The 18,190-nt window shown below is 52.3% G+C and overlaps 1 protein-coding gene across 2 annotated transcripts in view; it reads left to right on the forward strand.

Annotated features, from left to right (window-relative positions):
• The window catches only part of DOCK1 (dedicator of cytokinesis 1), a 559,970-nt gene that overhangs the window by 521,065 nt on the left and 20,715 nt on the right, over positions 1-18,190 (forward strand). For both annotated transcript variants that reach the window (XM_025273840.3, XM_025273841.3), the window contains exons 43-47: positions 213-297; positions 3,775-3,861; positions 6,658-6,834; positions 7,804-7,887; positions 13,669-13,806. In XM_025273840.3, coding sequence (XP_025129625.1) covers positions 213-297; positions 3,775-3,861; positions 6,658-6,834; positions 7,804-7,887; positions 13,669-13,806 — 571 coding nt within the window. The remainder of the gene's footprint in view (positions 1-212; positions 298-3,774; positions 3,862-6,657; positions 6,835-7,803; positions 7,888-13,668; positions 13,807-18,190) is intronic.

Genomic DNA, 18,190 nt, shown 5'->3' on the forward strand with positions numbered 1-18,190 from the left:
AGAGACAAGGCAAAGAACCCAAGGTAATTTTTCCACCTGCCAACGTCTCTCCTGTGAGGCTGGTGGGGAGCAACAGCCCAGCTACCGCTCTAAGTCAAGGTTGGAGGTGTTTAAGGGATGCAGTGACGTATAGGGAGACCAGATCCCAGGGCTAAAAGCAAATCGGCTGCTTCTCCGGTGAAATAGCTAATGATTTCCCTGTCTCTGCACAGTTTCTACAGAGTCAACGAGGTCCAGCGATTTGAATATTCTCGTCCGATCCGCAAGGGAGAGAAAAACCCAGACAACGAATTTGCGGTAAAAAAGCAAAAATGGCCTCCCTCCCCCCAACCTCATGCCACCATTCACAAAACTGCCCGTCAAAAAAAAAAGAGCATATCCTCAGAGATCCCACAGTGCAGGGTTTGATGCCCGTGTGTGTTATGCACAGAGATCCTGACATACGACCCCTCCAAATTCAGTGCAATGATGACCGTTACACAGACGCTGTCACCAAGGTCCCTGTGATGCTGTTAGAAAGTGACTGGCGCTTTGAGAGTCTTCCTGTGCTCAGAGCACACTCGCCTCCCTCCCGCATGTACCTGAGCCTCCCTCTGGGCTCTGAGTCCTGGAGCAGGTGTTGGTGTCTCTGTTATAAAGAAGTTCATGGAGGCACCGTGTGCTGACGTGGCTTTCTGCTGTTCGGGCACGCAGCAAGGAGGAGGGTTGTGCTCACTCTGCAGTGCCCAGCCTGAACTGCACTCCGGCACCACATGCCGGAGCAGGGTGTTCCCGGGCAGCTGAGCAAAGGCCCTGGTGGTTCTCACGGGGCGGGCCGTCCTGAGCCTCGAGGGATGTTTAACTGCATCCTCAGCTTCCACCCACGGGATGCCAGGTACAATCTCCCAGATGTGACAGTCAATCACAAATGTTTCCACACGTTGCTAAACGTCTGTGCCTTGTTAAAAACACTGCATTAGAGACCTGGAAATATTAACACAGGTTCCTGCAGCCTTTAAAAAAAAATATAGGCACAGGGACTTCCCTGGAAGTCCAGTGGTTAAAACTCTGGACCCCCAATGCAGGAGACACGAGGCTCCATCCCTGATCGGGGAACTAAGATCCTGCATGCTGCCCAGTGCGGCCTAAAAAATAAATAAATACAAATAAAATATATGCATAACCAGTTGAATGGATTCCAGTTTGAAAAGGCATGAAATCAAACATTGTTTGTTTGTTTTAAATGTTATTATTTCTCTCTCCTCCTGCCCTGAAAACCTCCTCTGGTAATCCCTAGATTGGCCCACATTTCAGGGCAGCATTAGCTTTGAGGACCCCTGGCAGGCACCTTGCCTGCAGGTATCTGGGGGTGCAGGAGGGCAAAGCTGAACTAGCATCTGCTGACTCAAAGGGAAGCTCAGAGCGCTGTCAGCAAAGCTTCCACCACGTTCCCTGTTTCCTGTGATCTCTCCATCCTCAGGGCCACACTTGTGGGCCTCCAGCCACAGCTCTCTGTGTGTCAACCAGGAGCTCGGAATTGGGAAATTCTAAGGCAGCCCCCGTGTCAACACTGGTTGTTTCAAACCCAGTCAGTCCCCTCTTTCTTGGTTGCTGTGGCCTCCTGCTCCTGTTTGGTGATGGGTTTCACTGTGGCATCGTCAGTGATGGGGAGAGGGACAGGTACGCTCCCATTCCCCCAGGCCAGGGCCGAGCTTTATGGAAATCTCTGCTCTGATCTGCTCGGCAGTAACTTGATCCGTGATGTAGCATCCTCCAGGCAGAATGTACGGGCCCTCCTTGAATTTCCCTCACGCCTCTCACATCTCACAGCCATGTAGGTTTTTCATACCGTGAAGGAAGAGACACAAGGAGGTCAGGCAAATTGCCGACGAGCCTGCAGCCGTTGGGGCAGAGCTAAGAATAACCGGGGCTCCCGACACTGGAGCTGCGCTAAGCCTCAGAGCCGGGCTTTTTCTAAATGGCCCTGAAATCCCGTAATGGCCCCATTAGGTCCTCTCACACGCAGATGAGGCTTTCAGAAGCCACGGGGTTTAGTCCTTCATGGGCCTGACAAAGCTCCTGGCTTCCAGATAAGCATGTGGGTTTGGTGGCCACAGGAAGCCAGGCTGGGGCCCAAGGTGGGGAGTCTACGTACTGCCCTGCCAGGGCAGCCGGGGAGTTCAGAGCAGCTCAGCACCTCCAAACCTGGCCAGGGGGTGACTTTCTGAAACCCAGGGCCAGAGAAGAGGACGAAGGCTGAGAGGAGTCAGTGTGGAGCCTGAAGGCCCCTAGGAGGATGCTGGCTTGAGGCGTTGGGGAGGAGAATAGTGAGCTGTGGCGGCAGGCAGCTCCGAACGTGCAGACTGCTGTCTCCAGACCTGCGCCTGCCCGCCAGCCCCTGGGGGTAGCAGGAGCCTGTGTCCCTGGGCCCCACGCCAGGGCCTACCCCTTCCCCTCCTCTGCAGTCTGAGGTTTGGGGAGAATGCTTTCCAAGTTCTAGCCCAGTTTTCTGGAAATGCTGCCATTCCATTATGCCATCTCTTTGTATCTGGACCACTATGGACAGACTCAGTGATTCTCTATTACTGGGAGGTTTTGCCAGCAAAGGCCGCCACCAGCTTGACATCCTGCAGCAGGGGCCGGGATGGAAGGGCCACTGTTTACTCTGCAGTGGAGTTCAGGGCAGCCACGGGACAGAGGTGGAATTATGTGTAGCAGCTTATATACAGTTTCCCTCAATCCGAGATGTACCATTTCAGGAAGTGTGTGCAAGCTTGTGTGTGTGTGTGTGTATGTGCTCCGTTGTAGCCGACTCTTTGTGATCCCGCGGACTATAACCCTCCAGGCTCCTCTGTCCATGGGATTTTCCTGGCAAGAATGCTGGAATGGGCTGTCACTTCCTACTCCAGGGGATCTTTCTGACCCAGGCATCAAACCTGCGTCTCGTGCATTGGCAGGCAGAGTCTTTACTACTGTGTCACTTAGGAAACTTCTTTAGGAAGAATGCAGATTATTAAATGGTATTTTCACTGAAAATACTCATATACACACTTATGAATGCTTAATAAGTACCCTTAACAATAGATAGTAAAAGTTTAGGTTGTCATCTCTGGGTGGTCGGTGATGGTGGTGGTTTGGTCGCTAAGTCATGTCCAGCTGTTGCAACCCCATGGACTGTACATGCCAGGCTCCTCTGCCACGGGATTTCCCAGGCAGGAATACTGGAGTGGGTTGCCATTTCCTTCTCCATCATCTTTGGGTACTGGGTGATTTTTCTGCCTTCTATTTTCATATCTTTATTTTCTGATGTAAATATATGTTATACAAAAAAACAATCATTAAAATGCTGACTGATTTTATTAGAATATGAGAGGTCACTTTTACGAAGCCCCATCTTCCTCAATGGATTTGCATCCTCAGGTTTCTTTTGTTTTTTTGTTTTTTTTTCCTCAGGTTTCTTTTGAACACTAAGTAAGGCTAACGTTAAACTCATCAGAGCCTTTCCAAAAATCTGCTCACTCAGAGGGAACCTCCCCTGTTTGGATGCAGATAATTCTTCCTGACTCGTCTGTTATACTTTTCTTTTCCAAATACCAGGGAAGTGGGTGCCGTTGGCCAGGGAGCAGGGGACCACGTGTCGTGTGTGATGGTCTGGCTTCAGCAGAGCGTGAGGTGTCCCCTGGGTGGCTGGTGACCTTGCCTCCCAGAGCCTAGCAGACCCCCCTGAGGGCAGAAGTTGTCGGCCGCCTACAACATCCTTCTTCTAACCGCCTTGGGTCTGTGTTCCCTTTGCAGAATATGTGGATTGAGAGGACCATTTACACCACTGCATATAAACTGCCTGGCATCCTGAGGTGGTTTGAGGTCAAGTCTGTTTTCATGGTAAGCACACCCCGCAGAAGGACTGCCCGTCACCCCTCTGCTATGGCCTGACCCAGCCTCTTCCCAGGGCGTGTCACCTGGTTACCGTGGCCAGCACACACCCTGCAGACCCCATGTCAGGCTTAAGAACCCAGAATCTCTCTCCCTGCCCACAAATACCACAGTGGACATGCTGTAATCACAGCCTCCTCTAATGTAGAAGAAAACCAAAGAATTAAGATTTCATCCCTTCTTACAAAATATTTAAACACAGCCCTCACTGTGCTGTTTTGACAGTTCTTTCTGCGAACAAAGTGAAAAGTTTAAGACAGATTCCAATTCATAGACCCTTTTTAAGATCTTTCTTCCTGATGGTCTTATTGTCACTTACATGACAGACAACTTGATTAATAGTACTTGCTCATTTCAAATAAAAATAGTTTGAGAATATACCACCCCCCCCACCACCGCCCACACTTTTTAAAGAAAGAATCACTCACATCTCATCAGCTAAACCTTACTATTGGACAGTTGTAATGACAGGAACCGGATTTGGGCCAAAGATTCTTGTTGACTGTATCGCAGGAGCAGCGTACTGGCAACTGCCGGTATAAAAAGATCCTGTTAGAATATGTACGTTTTGTCCTGTGTCTCAATGCCTCGGGTGTTTACCTGGCAGGATCTTACCCAGAGGGGTGGTTCTCGCCGTTCAGTTTACCACGAGGCCCCTTGGATGCTCCTGATTCATCCTAAGACTTTATGGCTGCACCCTCTCTTCCCAGCCTTGTTTCCACTCTTGACCTTTGTCCTCACCAGCTGAGCTCTGGGCCTCTGGCTGAGTATGCCTGTGGTCAGCCACTTCCCCTTCCCCAAATCCCAGCACCCTCTCCTCCTGCTCTGAAGCCCGCCCAAGGGCTCCGTGCCCCCGTAGCCGCCTGGCGGGCCCTGAGCTGGAAAGGCTCAGGAGACGCGTGGCAGGTGGCAGAAATGCAAGCCTTCGCTGGCACCGTTTGGAGCTGGTGATGTACGTGGGTGGGAGATGGACCAGGAGGCCCTTCCATAAACAGGCACAATCCTATCTTCCTAATGAGCCTCTGCCCGTAAGCCGTTTGTAATCGGGGATTCCGTGAGCCAGCCAGGGTGTGCGAGGAAGGCGCTTAACAGCTCGAGGTGGAGAGGGGCAATCCCTGATTTTCTGTAAGGATGTGGTTCTGCCGTGGGCTGTGAACTAAGAGGGCTGGAAGCTGAATAATCCCCGGATGGCATGACTGAAATAATCCCGCTGTCAATACCATAGGCCCCTCTTGCCGAGTGTCTGCCTCCCAGGACAGACCAGCATGGGATACGGTGTGGGCGGCAGCTGACCCTCTTGTTTTGATGAATCTAGGACACCATTCTTTGTTGAGGCCAGCAGGGTCTGCGACAGGGAGTCATTAGCCAGTCAGGAGGGAATTCTGCCCTGGAGAGTCCATGTGGCTGAGTTACGTGCACGGGAGGGTGTGTTCCAGGGTGTGACCAAGCCAGGTGCTGGGCTATGACACCAGTCCTGGGATACGTGTTGTCTGGGGTGCGCGTGGGACCAGGGTACCCTCACCGGCCGGCACAGGGTCAGCCTCCTCTCTGAATGTCACCGCCCCTCCATCGGGTCATGGGCAGGCTCCTTGACAAGCAGGGGCTTCCTACCCAGCAGCTGAGGGTGTCATTCCGGGATCTGGCCACGAGCAGAACTGTTCTCTGAGCATCTCTGCACCTCCATCCCTCCCTCTGCCTCTCAGACAGCCCCCAGGGGTGGGAGCAAAAAGAAAACACGCTGCTCTGCTTTGCCATTTGCTAAAGACACCCTCAGGTCCCTGGCACAGGTGGGGGGACCCAGCACACTGGCCTTGGGGAGGGCAAGGACCAGGTTATCTTGCATTGAGGTCACCCCTAGACGTGGCTCAGGGGCCCAGCCTTGGGTCCATTGGAGGGAGACCCAGCTTGAAGGTGGTGTTATTGTTTTAAACCCAGTCATGTTCTCCTGGTGGTTAGAGCTGAGCCAGAGAGGAGGGCAGGGCTGAGCATCACGAAGCCCTGCAGGGTCCCCAGTGAAAGAAGGGCCTTGACAGTGTGGGCAGAGGTGGGCCTGAGGTGGACTGCCCTGCCTCCCGCCCTGAAGGTCCTGCTGACTGGCGTCAGGTTTGCAAGGGAGGCCTGTGAGGTCCAACTGAAGCGGTGCCCCTGGCGCTGGGGGAGCTCTTTTATTCCCTGGAGGGCACATGATTGCAGGTGGAGACCGTGGCGGGACCTCTCTACTCCTCCCCCAACTTCGCGGGCCAAGCAGGTCCAGGGGGGCTTACAAAGCGCCCAGACCTCCTGCCTCAGGGACAGGACAGATTGCCCCAGATTCCTTAAAACAAGCAGCAGACAAGACCATGGCTAAAAGCGCTCTTCTGTGAAGCAGCTGTATTCAAGCACCACTCGGGGCTGTGTTTTCCTGGGATGACCATACATGTACACACATGCATGCACTCACACACATGTATACAGATGAGCATGTGCACACACACGCACCCCGGGACAAGGTGGCCTTGCATCGTGCCTTTGAACTTTTGTACGTGGGGACCGGGTCAGTGGAAACATGTAAAGACATTCGCACGCCTGGCTCCTCTTGTTAGGTCATGAGAGACCTTGCCCCGAAGGTCCACTGGAAGGAAGCCCGAGCCACAGTCTGGATGCCTGTCCTCTGGCGAGGAGCGGGGGGCATGGGCAAGGGCCCCCACAGGGCAGGGCGGGGCGTGGCCACCAGCCCGAGTCATCCTCGTCCTCCCGCTTCCGCAGGTGGAGATCAGCCCCCTGGAGAACGCCATCGAGACCATGCAGCTGACCAACGACAAGATCAACAGCATGGTCCAGCAGCACCTAGACGACCCCAGCCTCCCCATCAACCCGCTCTCCATGCTGCTAAACGGCATCGTGGACCCCGCCGTCATGGGAGGTTTTGCCAATTACGAGAAGGCACGTGACACGCGGGCTTCCTCTCTGCAGCCCTGCCCCCAGGGACAGGCTAGCTCCAAACCCGGCCTCCAAGCCTGGAGACCTCGCCGGCCTCGCTGAAGTGGGCTGAACACAACCCACTCCCCGGGGGCAGCCTCTGCCCGCTGCCCGCTGCCATCCCGGGCATGGCTGGCCTGGACATTGTCACCACTCCCCTACCGGGCTGTGCTGATGGAGAGTGACCCTCCTAACTGTCCAGAGACCTGGGGTTATTAAAGACCACAATATACAGTTGAAGTGGAAGACAATGGCATTTGAATATTTAGAATAGCTGGGAGACTGGTGCGGTGGGGACAGCCCGCTGATCTCCCTAGAAAAATATCTCAGTAAGATGGAGCCGAAGTTGAAGGTCATGGGCTGGTGGTCTAGACACAGGGGTCCGCCTGATTTTGTACATGGAGTTTGCAATGTGGCTGTGGCCATCCACTTCTTGGTGTCTGAGGCTGTCTTCCGGATACAATGGCAGCAGAGTTGAGGCTCTTCACAGGGAGAGTTTGCTAGCCCCACCCCCAGTCTAGACGAAGGGGAAACTGAGGCAGGAAGGGCGCTGCCCGAAGGTGGGCCGTGAAGGGACAGAGAGGTGGTGCTGCGTCCCAGCCGTCCTCAGGTGCGGAGCAGGCCCGGCTGATGGTCGCAGCTGGGGAGTGCTGCCCATGACCTGAGCAAGGGGGGTGCGGGGGTCAGCAGCAGCCTCCCTGGGCTCTGTGGACGGGGCCTCCGCAGTGAATGAACAGAGTCCTTTTGTTGTATTGACCTTCCCGAATGCTTTGGTAGAGAGGGCCCCACCCTGGGGGGATGTGAGCCTGGTGATGGCAAGGCTGTGGGTCTGCGTTCCACACAGTTCTCTCCCCAGGCCTGGGGAACTCCAGATGTGCCAAACTGCCTGCGGGCGGGGCATGTTGGTGGGCTCAGCGACTCTCTCCCCACCAGGCCTTCTTCACCGAGCGGTACCTGCAGGAGCACCCCGAGGCCCACGAAAAGATCGAGAAGCTCAAGGACCTGATTGCTTGGCAGGTAAATGTCTCGCAGCAGCTGCAGGGTCGGGGTGGGGAAAGCTGAGCCTGGGACCAGATCCCTTTGGGCCTCCTTGGCACACCTGCCAGCCGCCACAGAGCGCACACAACCGTGTTTGTACTGGATAAACCCACCCACCGCTGCTGCGATTAACTGGACTCCTGGCCATTGTCATGAGTATGAACACCTAGAACGTTCACTCTTGCAAATGAGCTGGGTCTGTTTCCTCCCCTCGGTCGGTGGGTGGCCTTCTGGAAAATCTTTGGTATCAACAGAACAGAATGTTGGGGGTGAGGTCGGGGGATGACTCCCAGAGGTCACGGCCCAGCCTGTCTCAGGCGGGTGGTATGGCAGGTGGGGGTGGGGAGCTGCCAAGTGCTCACCTTCCTATCCCCTCTGCCAGTGGTCAGGGTTGCGGGGAGCATCCCAGATGTACTTCTGCATATTCTTGGGCTTTTCTGCTTGTGCTCCTGGGGCTCTCAGTACTTCCTTCAAGGGATGTGATCTGGAAAGGCTGGGGATATCTGGAGGGTGTCCTGGGCTCTGTGGGACGTTCCTGGCTCCTGTGTCTGGGCTTTTGGAGTTTTTGTGAGCCCGGTGTACTAGGAATGTCCAGACCCAGCTTCTATGGGAGCTCTGCCCACCTGCTCTGGACTTTGGACAGCTGACTCATTCCAGTTCAGTTCAGTTCTGTTGCTCAGTCGTGTCCAATTCTTTGTAACCCCATGAACTACAGCATGCCAGGCCTCCCTGTCCATCACCAACTCCCGGAGCTTATTCAAACCCATGTCCATTGAAGTCAGTGATGCCATCCTACCATCTCACCCTCTGTCATCCCCTTCTTCTCCCATCTTCAATCTTGCCCAGAATCAGCTGGCTTCTTTAGGCTTCCTTTTCTCCCGTGGGAGGCAGGAAGGGCACCACTGATCTGTGCCCAGCGTGCCACGCTGAGGGCAGAGAGCTGAGGGAGGCAGAGACCAGGGTCACCCTGTGCCTGGGCGGCACCTCTCCACAGCCCGGGAGTCCTGGCTCTTCCTTCTGATGAGTGCTCTGTGGGCACCAGCTCCTGGCCTCCCTGGAGCCTCACTGTCCTGGCTTGTCCGCCATCAGCCCGTGGGTTACAGGACCTGTTAGGGCAGAGCGGGCCTGGGCTTCGGTTTCAAGCCAAGTTAGAAGTACTTCTTTCGTATCTATATAATATATGGGTGTGTATTGTTGTGATAAAATGTGTGACATACGGCTGACCACCTTAGTCATTTCTAAGTGCACATCAGTGTCACAAGTCCACTCACATCGTTGTGCCGCCAGTACCACCATCATCTGCAGGACTTTCTCATCTTGCAGACCTACGCAAACCCAATAAACAATAACTCCCCACGCTCCCCACCCCTGGAAGCCACCACCCTGCTTTCTGTCTATGCATTTGATTACTCTGTGCATGCCTGCTAAGTCACTCCAGTCGTGTCTGACTCTGCAACCCCGTGGACTGTAGCCCTCCAGGCTCCTCTGTCCATGGGATTCTCCAGGCAAGAATACTGGAGCGGGTTACCATTTCATCCTCCGGGGGATCTTCCCAACCAGGGATCAAACCCTCATCTCCTATTTGGATTATTCTAGGGACCTCATATAAGTAGAATCATGCATTGTTTGTCTTTTTGTGACTGTCTCATTCCAGTTGCGATTGGTCTTCCAGGTTCATCCATAGTCATGTATCAGAATCTCGTTCCTTTTTAAGGCTGAATAATGTTCCGCTGTCTGTATAGACCACATGTTGCTTATCTGTTCATTCACTGATGGCTGCCTGGGTTGCTTCTGTCTTTTGCTGTTGTGAACAATGTTTTTATAAACACAGGTTTACAAAAAACTGCTGCTTCCTGCTTTCGCTTCCTTTGGGTATGTGTCCAGCAGGGGGATTGCTGGATCGTGTGATACGTCTGTCTTTAACTTTCTGAGGAAGCACCGCATTGTTCTCCACAGCAGCTGCACTGCTTTCTATTCCCTCCGCCAGGCAGGCACCATGGTTCCAATTTCGCCACATCCTCGTCAACATTTATTTTCTGGTTTTCTTTTTCTTTGTTTTATAACAACCACCCTAATGGGTGTGACTTAGGCATTTGATATCAATTTGGCCTTGGAATTCTTCTCTGGTAAGACACCCTGGGAGCTGAATTTAAGGAAACTTTTTACAGAATGGTTTCCTTGCACAGGATATAAGCTTTGTGTAGGCAGTCTCCATCTCTAACTTAGAAAAAGAGGGAGAGGATTTACAGGTCTGAATGATTCCATTTTAGATGTTGAGGGAACCAAAAGGTACAAAATTCAAAACTCTACTGAAGGCTGTAAAACCATAGCTACACAAAAACTAGTTTGGTCTGCAAAAAGTTATATTGATTTTTGTTTCCCTGTAAGCTTTTACAGCAAATTGGATTTTAAGAGTTTCAGGCCCTACAGAGGAAAGTAATTTGTTCCCCAGAGAGAACTTTATGTCAGCACTATGTCATCACCCCTAATAACTATATTAAAGGATGAATTTTAAAGCAGTTCACAGGAAAGTTGAAAAAAAAATCTGTTTTCTAGCCACTTCATTAAATCAAAGAGTGATGAAAAATACATATTCAAAACATTACCTGTGATCTTGCTTTCATTTGCTGATGTTTTGAAAATCCATATTTTAATATCAGTAATTGAGTCATATGGTCAGTAACAGAAAGAAGTTTGGAGTTACTGGGATGCTTTCTTTTGGTTTTGTTTGTTAATTTGTTTGATTTGTTTTTCTTTCCTGAAGCTCCATCAGGGCAAAGTGAGATTTTCCTCCTGGGAATCCCAAGGATTCCTGGGCAGAGTTTCCATCCCTGATATACAATCAGAACATCTTGGCCCCTAAAATCACTTGCAAAGGCTGGTTATTAAGTCCCAGGCAGCTCCCGGCTCTGTTGTTGCCTCTGCTGAAGCAGGGGGTGTTCAGCCCCTTGGGGGTGGGAGTTGGGGTCCGTCAGGGGCCGGTTGCGTGCACTGGGGCTCTTCCAGGTTTGCAGCCACAAGCGCCAGTCCCTTCTTCAAAGGCACAGCTCCCTCTTTCCGCAGGCACAGCTGTCTCACAGAGCCTCCCTGCTGTGGGTCTGAGGATGAATCCGTGTAGGCCCAGAGGAGCCCGCTGAGGTGCCCGCATATGTGTCTTCTGAAATGCACAGAAATGAAAGCCTAGACCCTCTCACCATCCCCAGCTGATGACAGGCCTGACTGAGGTCACCGGGGGCAGTGCTCCTGAAGCGCCTCGCACTGCTTCTAAGTGCTCTGTGCGACCAGCAGGCCATGAACCCGTGTAGGAGACACACAGGAGCAGATTTCACATATAGCACCGCTATTTTGAGAGCCGGCCATGTGCTCACTTTGAACAACTCAACATGTGACTTTGCTGGGCTTCCCAGGTGGCTGAGTGGTAAAAAATCTGCCAACCAATGCAAAAGACACAGGTTCCATCCCTGGGTGGGGAAGATCCCCTGGAGAAGGAAATGGCCACCTACTCCAGTAGTCTTGCCTGGGAAATGCTTTGGTCCGAGGAGCCTGGTGGGCTAGTCTGTGGGGTCACACAGATTCCGACACTACTGAGCATGCACCTGAAGACACATGTGGCTTTTGGGGATGTCCTCCTACCCCTCTGGGCTCTGGGAAACTCTTTAGATGTTCTGATTCCTGGGTCCTGCTCTAGACCAGATCAGGACTATGGTTCAGGAATCTGCCTGAGAGATTTTGATGCTCAGCCTGCTGAAATCCAAAGACCATTCCAGGCCTCAGTCCATGGCTTCTGTTCGTGTGCTAAGCACTTTGTATGTTGGAGTGTTTGCACAGAGCATCTTTTTATTCATAGCTTCAGTTCAGCCCCAAGCGGACATAGAACAAGGGCCCCATCCCACCCTTCTTGTAGAAAGCTATAACTGACCAATGTCAGGGACCAGTTGAAAGGATCAGTTTCACCTGTCAAATTGCCCTTCATTCAGTCCCAAGACCTGAACCAAAAGGTCTTCACTTTAGTCCAGCAAGTAGCTTCTTTGATGTCAAGCATCTGGCCAATTAAGAGTTTTGTCAAACCACCAACAAAAAATTACAGAAATGACTAGACTTCATTTTGCACATTTGAGAAAGCTCCATTATACAGCAAAATGCTTTCAGTGTCTAGAGTGGCGGGGCTGTCACCTTGAGACCACACCCCTATCCTTGCCTTCATTCCAGGATAGACAGGACACGTTTCCCGTCCCACAGCAGGTTATCCCCAGCCTGCTGTTGCCGACCCCCAGGAATCAAGAAGATTTCTGTGAGCATCTTCTCCTGCTGAATCTAAACAAACTGCAGCCAGCCCCTGGAGGCTGCCACCTGCGAGAGTAATATGCATGGGGAAGTAAAAGGTCCCATCTCGTTTGAAATCCTAGCTGTACACTGTCCTCCTGGTGATAACGGCCAGAAAGAGATGCCCGGAGTTTACCTTGGATGTAGACCCAGCTGTCAGCCGAACACACTTTGTGCCTGCGCAGCCCAAGAGGAGGCTGAGGGGTGTCAACCCAGGGAGGGAGCTCACTGATCCTGTTCTCTCCCGGAGCACCACAAGAGGCTCCAGCTGCTTGCTATAAATGGCAGCCAAATACGTTTTGTGTGTTGATTCATCCTGATAAGATTTCTTGAATTTGTTCACATGAAATTCAATTGTGGACTTATTATCCTTCTTACTAATAAATCTGCTCATCTACATTGGTGTTCTGTCATATTAAGAAAATCTGTTTTTAATCAGTATTTTGATTTAATTATAAATTATTAAGAAGAAGCCTCTTAGCTTGATTGCACTGAAGAGCATGTACCTCCCAGTCGGAGCCTCGGGGGACGCAGAAGCTGGGGGAAGAAAGGAGCCTTCCTGACACCCACCTCCAACAGCAGGGACTCTGGAGGGTCTCTGGGGCTGGGGAATAAAAATGTCTCTACGTCGCGTTTAAAGGTCAGCTACATCTCCACGGTCCGATGTGAAGCGTCGGCGTGGAAGTTTGTGCCAGCAGTATTTGCAGAGAGGTGATTATTTTTAGTTTTAAGGAAGGATAAATTTGTTTTTCCTTTCCAAATATGAATACCCTTCAGGACTATAGATCACATATAATTCGGTTTTTACATTTTGGAATAGAGTTCTCAGTTGCCTGTAGAGGCAATATTTTTAGCGAAAGAATCTTTGCACAGTGACATGGCCCTTTGCAAGTAGGTCAAGTTATAGCTGTACATGTATGCTAAGTCATTTCAGTCGTGTCCAGTTCTTTGTGACCCCGTGGGCTGTAATCTGCCAGGCTCCTCTGTCCATGGGGATTCTCCAGGCAAGAATACTGGAGTGGGTTATAGAGGCAGTATTCTTAGCGAAGGAATCTTGGCACTGTGACATGGCCCTTTGTGAGTACATCAAGTTACAGCTAAACAAATCCAAAATGCAGTTCTTCTCAAATTCAAATGGAAAGCACAGACCCGTCTCTTCTGGGGTTGATGGTCAAATGCAAGTCAGGCAAAGCAATGACACATCCGTGCCCTGCATGCTGCACTAGACGTGTCCGACTTAAAACACAAATGCTTTTCATTTACACATTTTGGTTTGGGAGAGTAGCATGCCTGGCTGATGAATTTAATCAGCTGGTTTGATTGGAAAACCAAAACAGATGCATTTTGCATGTGGCTCGCCACTTTCTGCTGGGTGTACATTGCTCTTTTGAGACCATTAAGCAGGAGATAAGGAATGTCAACCGGTATGTTTTTCAGATCCCATTTTTGGCCGAAGGGATCAGGATCCATGGAGACAAAGTCACAGAAGCACTGAGGCCGTTTCATGAGAGAATGGAGGCCTGTTTCAGACAGTTAAAGGAGAAAGTGGAGAAGCAGTACGGCGTCCGGACCATGGTGAGCGGCTGGTGTGGCAGGGGTCGGGGGGCACGTCTCTTCATCACGCCATCTGACCCTGACAGGCCCACAGGGCAGAGTACCCAAGTCCTGCCCGTGGTGCCCGCTTAGGAAGTGGGGCAAGGAACGTCTGCCCCTTCCTCAGGTCCTCTGCCAGCGAATCTAGTCACCTCCTTTCGGCAACTGGAAATGTCTGGGTGAGCAAGCTTGAGTAAATGTGCTTGATCACCAAGGACCCTGCCGATGGCTGTGAATGCAATCTCCCCTTAGAGTCAGGGAGCAACAAAAAATCTCATCGACCCACGGGACCCGGGCTGGTTCACGGAAACCCTGCTTCCAATCACACAGCAGAAGCAGAGGGTTAAAGCTCACACAGGGTAACAGCACTCGTGATGTCCCAGAGCTGAGACGGAGCCTGTGCCCAGGCCAAGGGCAGAGTCGTCGAGGGGAGGAGCCGTGCACTGAAGTCTGAAACTTTCCTAAAGGAGGAAGTGGCCATTGATCTAAGTCAAGGATAAGCTGCAGGGGGTGGGCAGGGTGCCGCCCAGAGAGAGGACTCACTCAGCAAAGGCTGGTGGCAGGAATCTGAGTGGCAAGCCAGGGGCTGGTGCAGACACAGCCATGCCTTGGGCAGAAGACAATTCGTAGGGCAGACTCGGAAAGATACCCAGCCTCACAGAGCCTGGACTGCTGGGAGACTCTGTTCTGGGGTAAAGGGCAGACCTGGGCTTTTACTAAGAGTTTGTGTAAGGTTTCTGAGCCAGGGCTAACGTCAAGAGCATCATAAAAGAATGGCTGGTAATTTTTTTATATACTGTATGCGTCCTTTTTGGTTTTGGGATTTTTTTTTTTAATGTTGGAGAATAGCTGATTATCAATGTTAACGATAGTTTCAAGTGTCTGACTCTTTGCGACCCCATGGACTGTAGCCCTCCAGGCTCCTCTGTCCATGGAACTTTCCAGGTAAGAATACTGAAGCAGGTTGCCATTTCCTTCTCCAGGGGATCTTCCCAAGCCAGGGATCGAACCCTCGTCTCTTACGCCTCCTGCACTGGCAGGCAGGTTCTTTACCAGCTGAGCCTCCGGGGAAGCCCGGTTGCAGGTGTACAGAGGACACACATAAATGTATCCATTCTGCCCCAAACTCCGCTCCCATCCAGGCTGCCACATAACACGGAGCAGAGTTTCCATCCTTACTGATGCCAAGTGCCTGACAGTTTAAGGCCTGTGGTGGGCTTGAGACAGTCTTCGCGAGCTGGGTCTTAGCATTTCTGGGGGCAGGGCCAGGCACCACACCTCAGAGTGCTCCCGTGGTATGCAGTTCAGAGCATCACTTCCTTCCTTATGGGAATCTTGGTGTGTCCTAGCCTTGACTGTGGGCTTGGGGGATGTCTTCCCAAACAGATGGTCCCCTTTCTACACTGTTCAGAGGTGAGCATCAGTGTTGCAAAAAGAGGCAATGAGACCTCTTCTGGTCTGGAATCCTGTGCCCACTGGCATGGACGGGGTGTCTGTGAGCAGGTCTAACAGGTTATCCTGCAAAGGGAAGGCAGGCTGCAGCAGTTACCCCACCGCTCAGGACCCAGAGCCCTCTAGCCCCTAAAGAACCACGTGTCCAACCAGGCACGCCAGTCTGGCTTCATTTTTAGCCCAGCTCCATCCGTCTGCCATTCTCAAAAGTTTTCTGCTGCTCTATGTTGAACTGACTTCTTTTTCCACACATTTGTCTCACTTAGCAAATGCTAATTTAGTGCTTACCATGAGCCTGGTACCTTTCTGAGTTTTTCGTTTTGCAAGTAGGAAGTGCAGCCTGAGGAAGGAGGCGCTGCGGACATTTCGGGGTGGGGGAACCCACCTCTTTTAGAGGTGGAGGAACCTGAGAAGGGCCCCTAGCCTGAGGCCTCATGCTCGTAAGTAGCAAAGCTCTTCTCTTGCCCTTGTGGTTGGAGACAAGTCAGGAGCAGGACTCCTCCCCAGATGGGTTGACTTGGCTGTGATTACACCCTGCGCTCCCCCACCACCACCCCAAGCCCTGCTGGCCATGCCCAGGCCCCAGTGCCTCCAAGCCTGGGACCTAGTGCTCATCAGATGAGGTGTCTGTGGCCTTGGCTAAAGCAGAGCATGAGCTGAGAGTAACTCAGTTGCCGGGCTATGGTCTGAAGACCCAGCAGGCGGGAATCCAAGACTATCAGCCCCACTGGAGCAGCTCCAGATGAACAGACTTAGGAATCAGGGTGCTCTCCTGCCTGGCCACCGCAGAGGACCCTTCATGCAAGTCAGAGTCCTCGAACTACGCTTGATCATTTTGGAGCTTGCAACTCATTACAATCAGGCTCGAGTGGCGGGAAGAGTTTCAGAGGGCATCACGATGCACCTCTTTCAAAGTCTGACGCCACTTTTAATTCTTTCTAAGAAATAAACACTTGTGCAAGCTCTGTGTTCTCTTTCTAAGTGAAACGCTTCCTCTTTGATCAATCATTTCCTGTATATTTCAAAATGACAGAAATCTGTCTGGCTCATCAGAACATCCTTCATATCCCTGTCTTCTGCTGTGATTCATTATTTCGGTGCAGGCTTGCTCTTGAGCACGGGGGCGGGAGTAGCGGGGTGGGTAGGAAGGCGGGGCTGTCATGTGGGTGGCGGTCTGCCATCCTTAGCTGGCGATAAGCCATTTGCACCACACCCTGAGAAGGCATCTTTTCCACCAATGTCTGACCCCTTTGTAGGGGCAGCCGGAGCATCTTGAAAATGCTGTCAGAAACAGAAGAAAGGGTGCATTTCCCACCCGTGGTGCCTCATCCCCTGGAGCTGTCTTCCTGAGTCCCCCCTTCATCCTGGGACCCCCAAAGGCAGGTTCTGCAGCCAGCTTCCCATGAGCAAACAGGAGGCCTGATACCCTGTCATTCTCTGAAAAATGTGGTGATAAAATGCAGTCTGGAATGAGGCTTTCCCTTCTTATCTACTTTGAGAACTTTCAAGCATCTCAGAATACTTTAAAAAGCAATATACTGTCATCCGGTTAAAAAAAAAAGATAGATTTAAAAATAAAAACCCCATAGAAAGGACATAAACCATTTTGTCAATTTTTCTGAGCCAGCCTAAGCCATAGAAAGGGAAGACTTGGACACCCTCTGACTCCTAATCCGTGAGCGGCTCCATCAGACCCCTGTCCAGCCCACTCAGTTTTGGCCTCATCCTACCAACCCTGGGCTCTGAGGAGCTGCCACTTCCCAAAAGAAAGTACAGGAACCCCAGCTCCTCCTGCTACTTGGGGAGGGAGGTGTGAAGAGCCCAGGGCCCCCAGAGTGGAGGCCACGAGCCTCAGTCATGTTCAGCACCGGCCCTATGCCTTCGCTGGCCCTTGGCCGTACAGGAGGCATCTGTCCATAGGCTCCTGAAAGAGTTCTGAGTTTGTCCTCCACTCCTTCCTTCTCTGGTTCATTCGAGTCTGATGAGAACAGGGAGCCTACCATGGCCCTGCCCCTTCTCCACTGTCATCCTCTGTCGCTTTCTGCATCACCTGGTTGCGGCCCTGATCGCAGACCCACCCATCCACCTGCCTCTGGGCCCCTTCACCCCTGTGCCCAGAAGAGCCCACGCTGTCCAGCCCCTCCAGCTCCCTGGGCTGGTCCCGCTCCACCACCGTCAGCAGACAAGACACCCAGGAGCCGCTGTTCATCCTTCTCGGGTCCTCGCCATGGTGTGCACAGACGGTGCTGTGGCTCACCTGTCACCCCTGCCTCCAGGACTTTCCCCCTCCAGCCCTCCCTCAGGGCTTCCCAGGTGGCTCAGCAGGAAGGAGTCTGCCTGCCAGTGTGGGAGATGGAAAAGACACTGGTTCGATCCCTGGGTTGGGAAGATCCCCTGGAGGAGGAAATGACAATCCACTCCAGTCATCTTGCCTGGAAAATTCCATGGACAGAGGAGCCTGGCGGGTATAATAGTTCATGGAGTCAAAAAGAGCCAGACACATTTGAATGACTAAGCAACAACAGCAAGAGGGCCCCCTTCACCATTTCCAGGGAGACTTGTTCCAGTGATTCTCGTACTGGGATCCATGGAACCCTGGGGTTCCTCAGAGGCCACTAAGTGGGGTGTTCATTGGGAGGGTAAGCTGATGACCCCCGCCTCCAGAGAGAAGTTCCCCTTGCCGTCTTCTATATGCTGGAGTTCAACAGAAAATTCCAACCAAGAGAAGAGTGGCTGATAAGGCTCAGAGGGCAGTCAAGGTGTGGGCTCTGGGTGGTGACCCTGAGGCTGCATGTCCTAGAGCACCCCATTTCTCCCCCTCCCACCTCCCCACACACTCCCTCCTAATGCACCCCTGCGCATGCGCCCCCTCCTAGGGGCCAGCCTGTTGTCCCGGTGGGTTTCCAGTCCACAG

Source organism: Bubalus bubalis, chromosome 23 (assembly GCF_019923935.1).
Source record: "Bubalus bubalis isolate 160015118507 breed Murrah chromosome 23, NDDB_SH_1, whole genome shotgun sequence".
In the NCBI taxonomy this organism is placed as follows: Eukaryota; Metazoa; Chordata; class Mammalia; order Artiodactyla; family Bovidae; genus Bubalus; species Bubalus bubalis.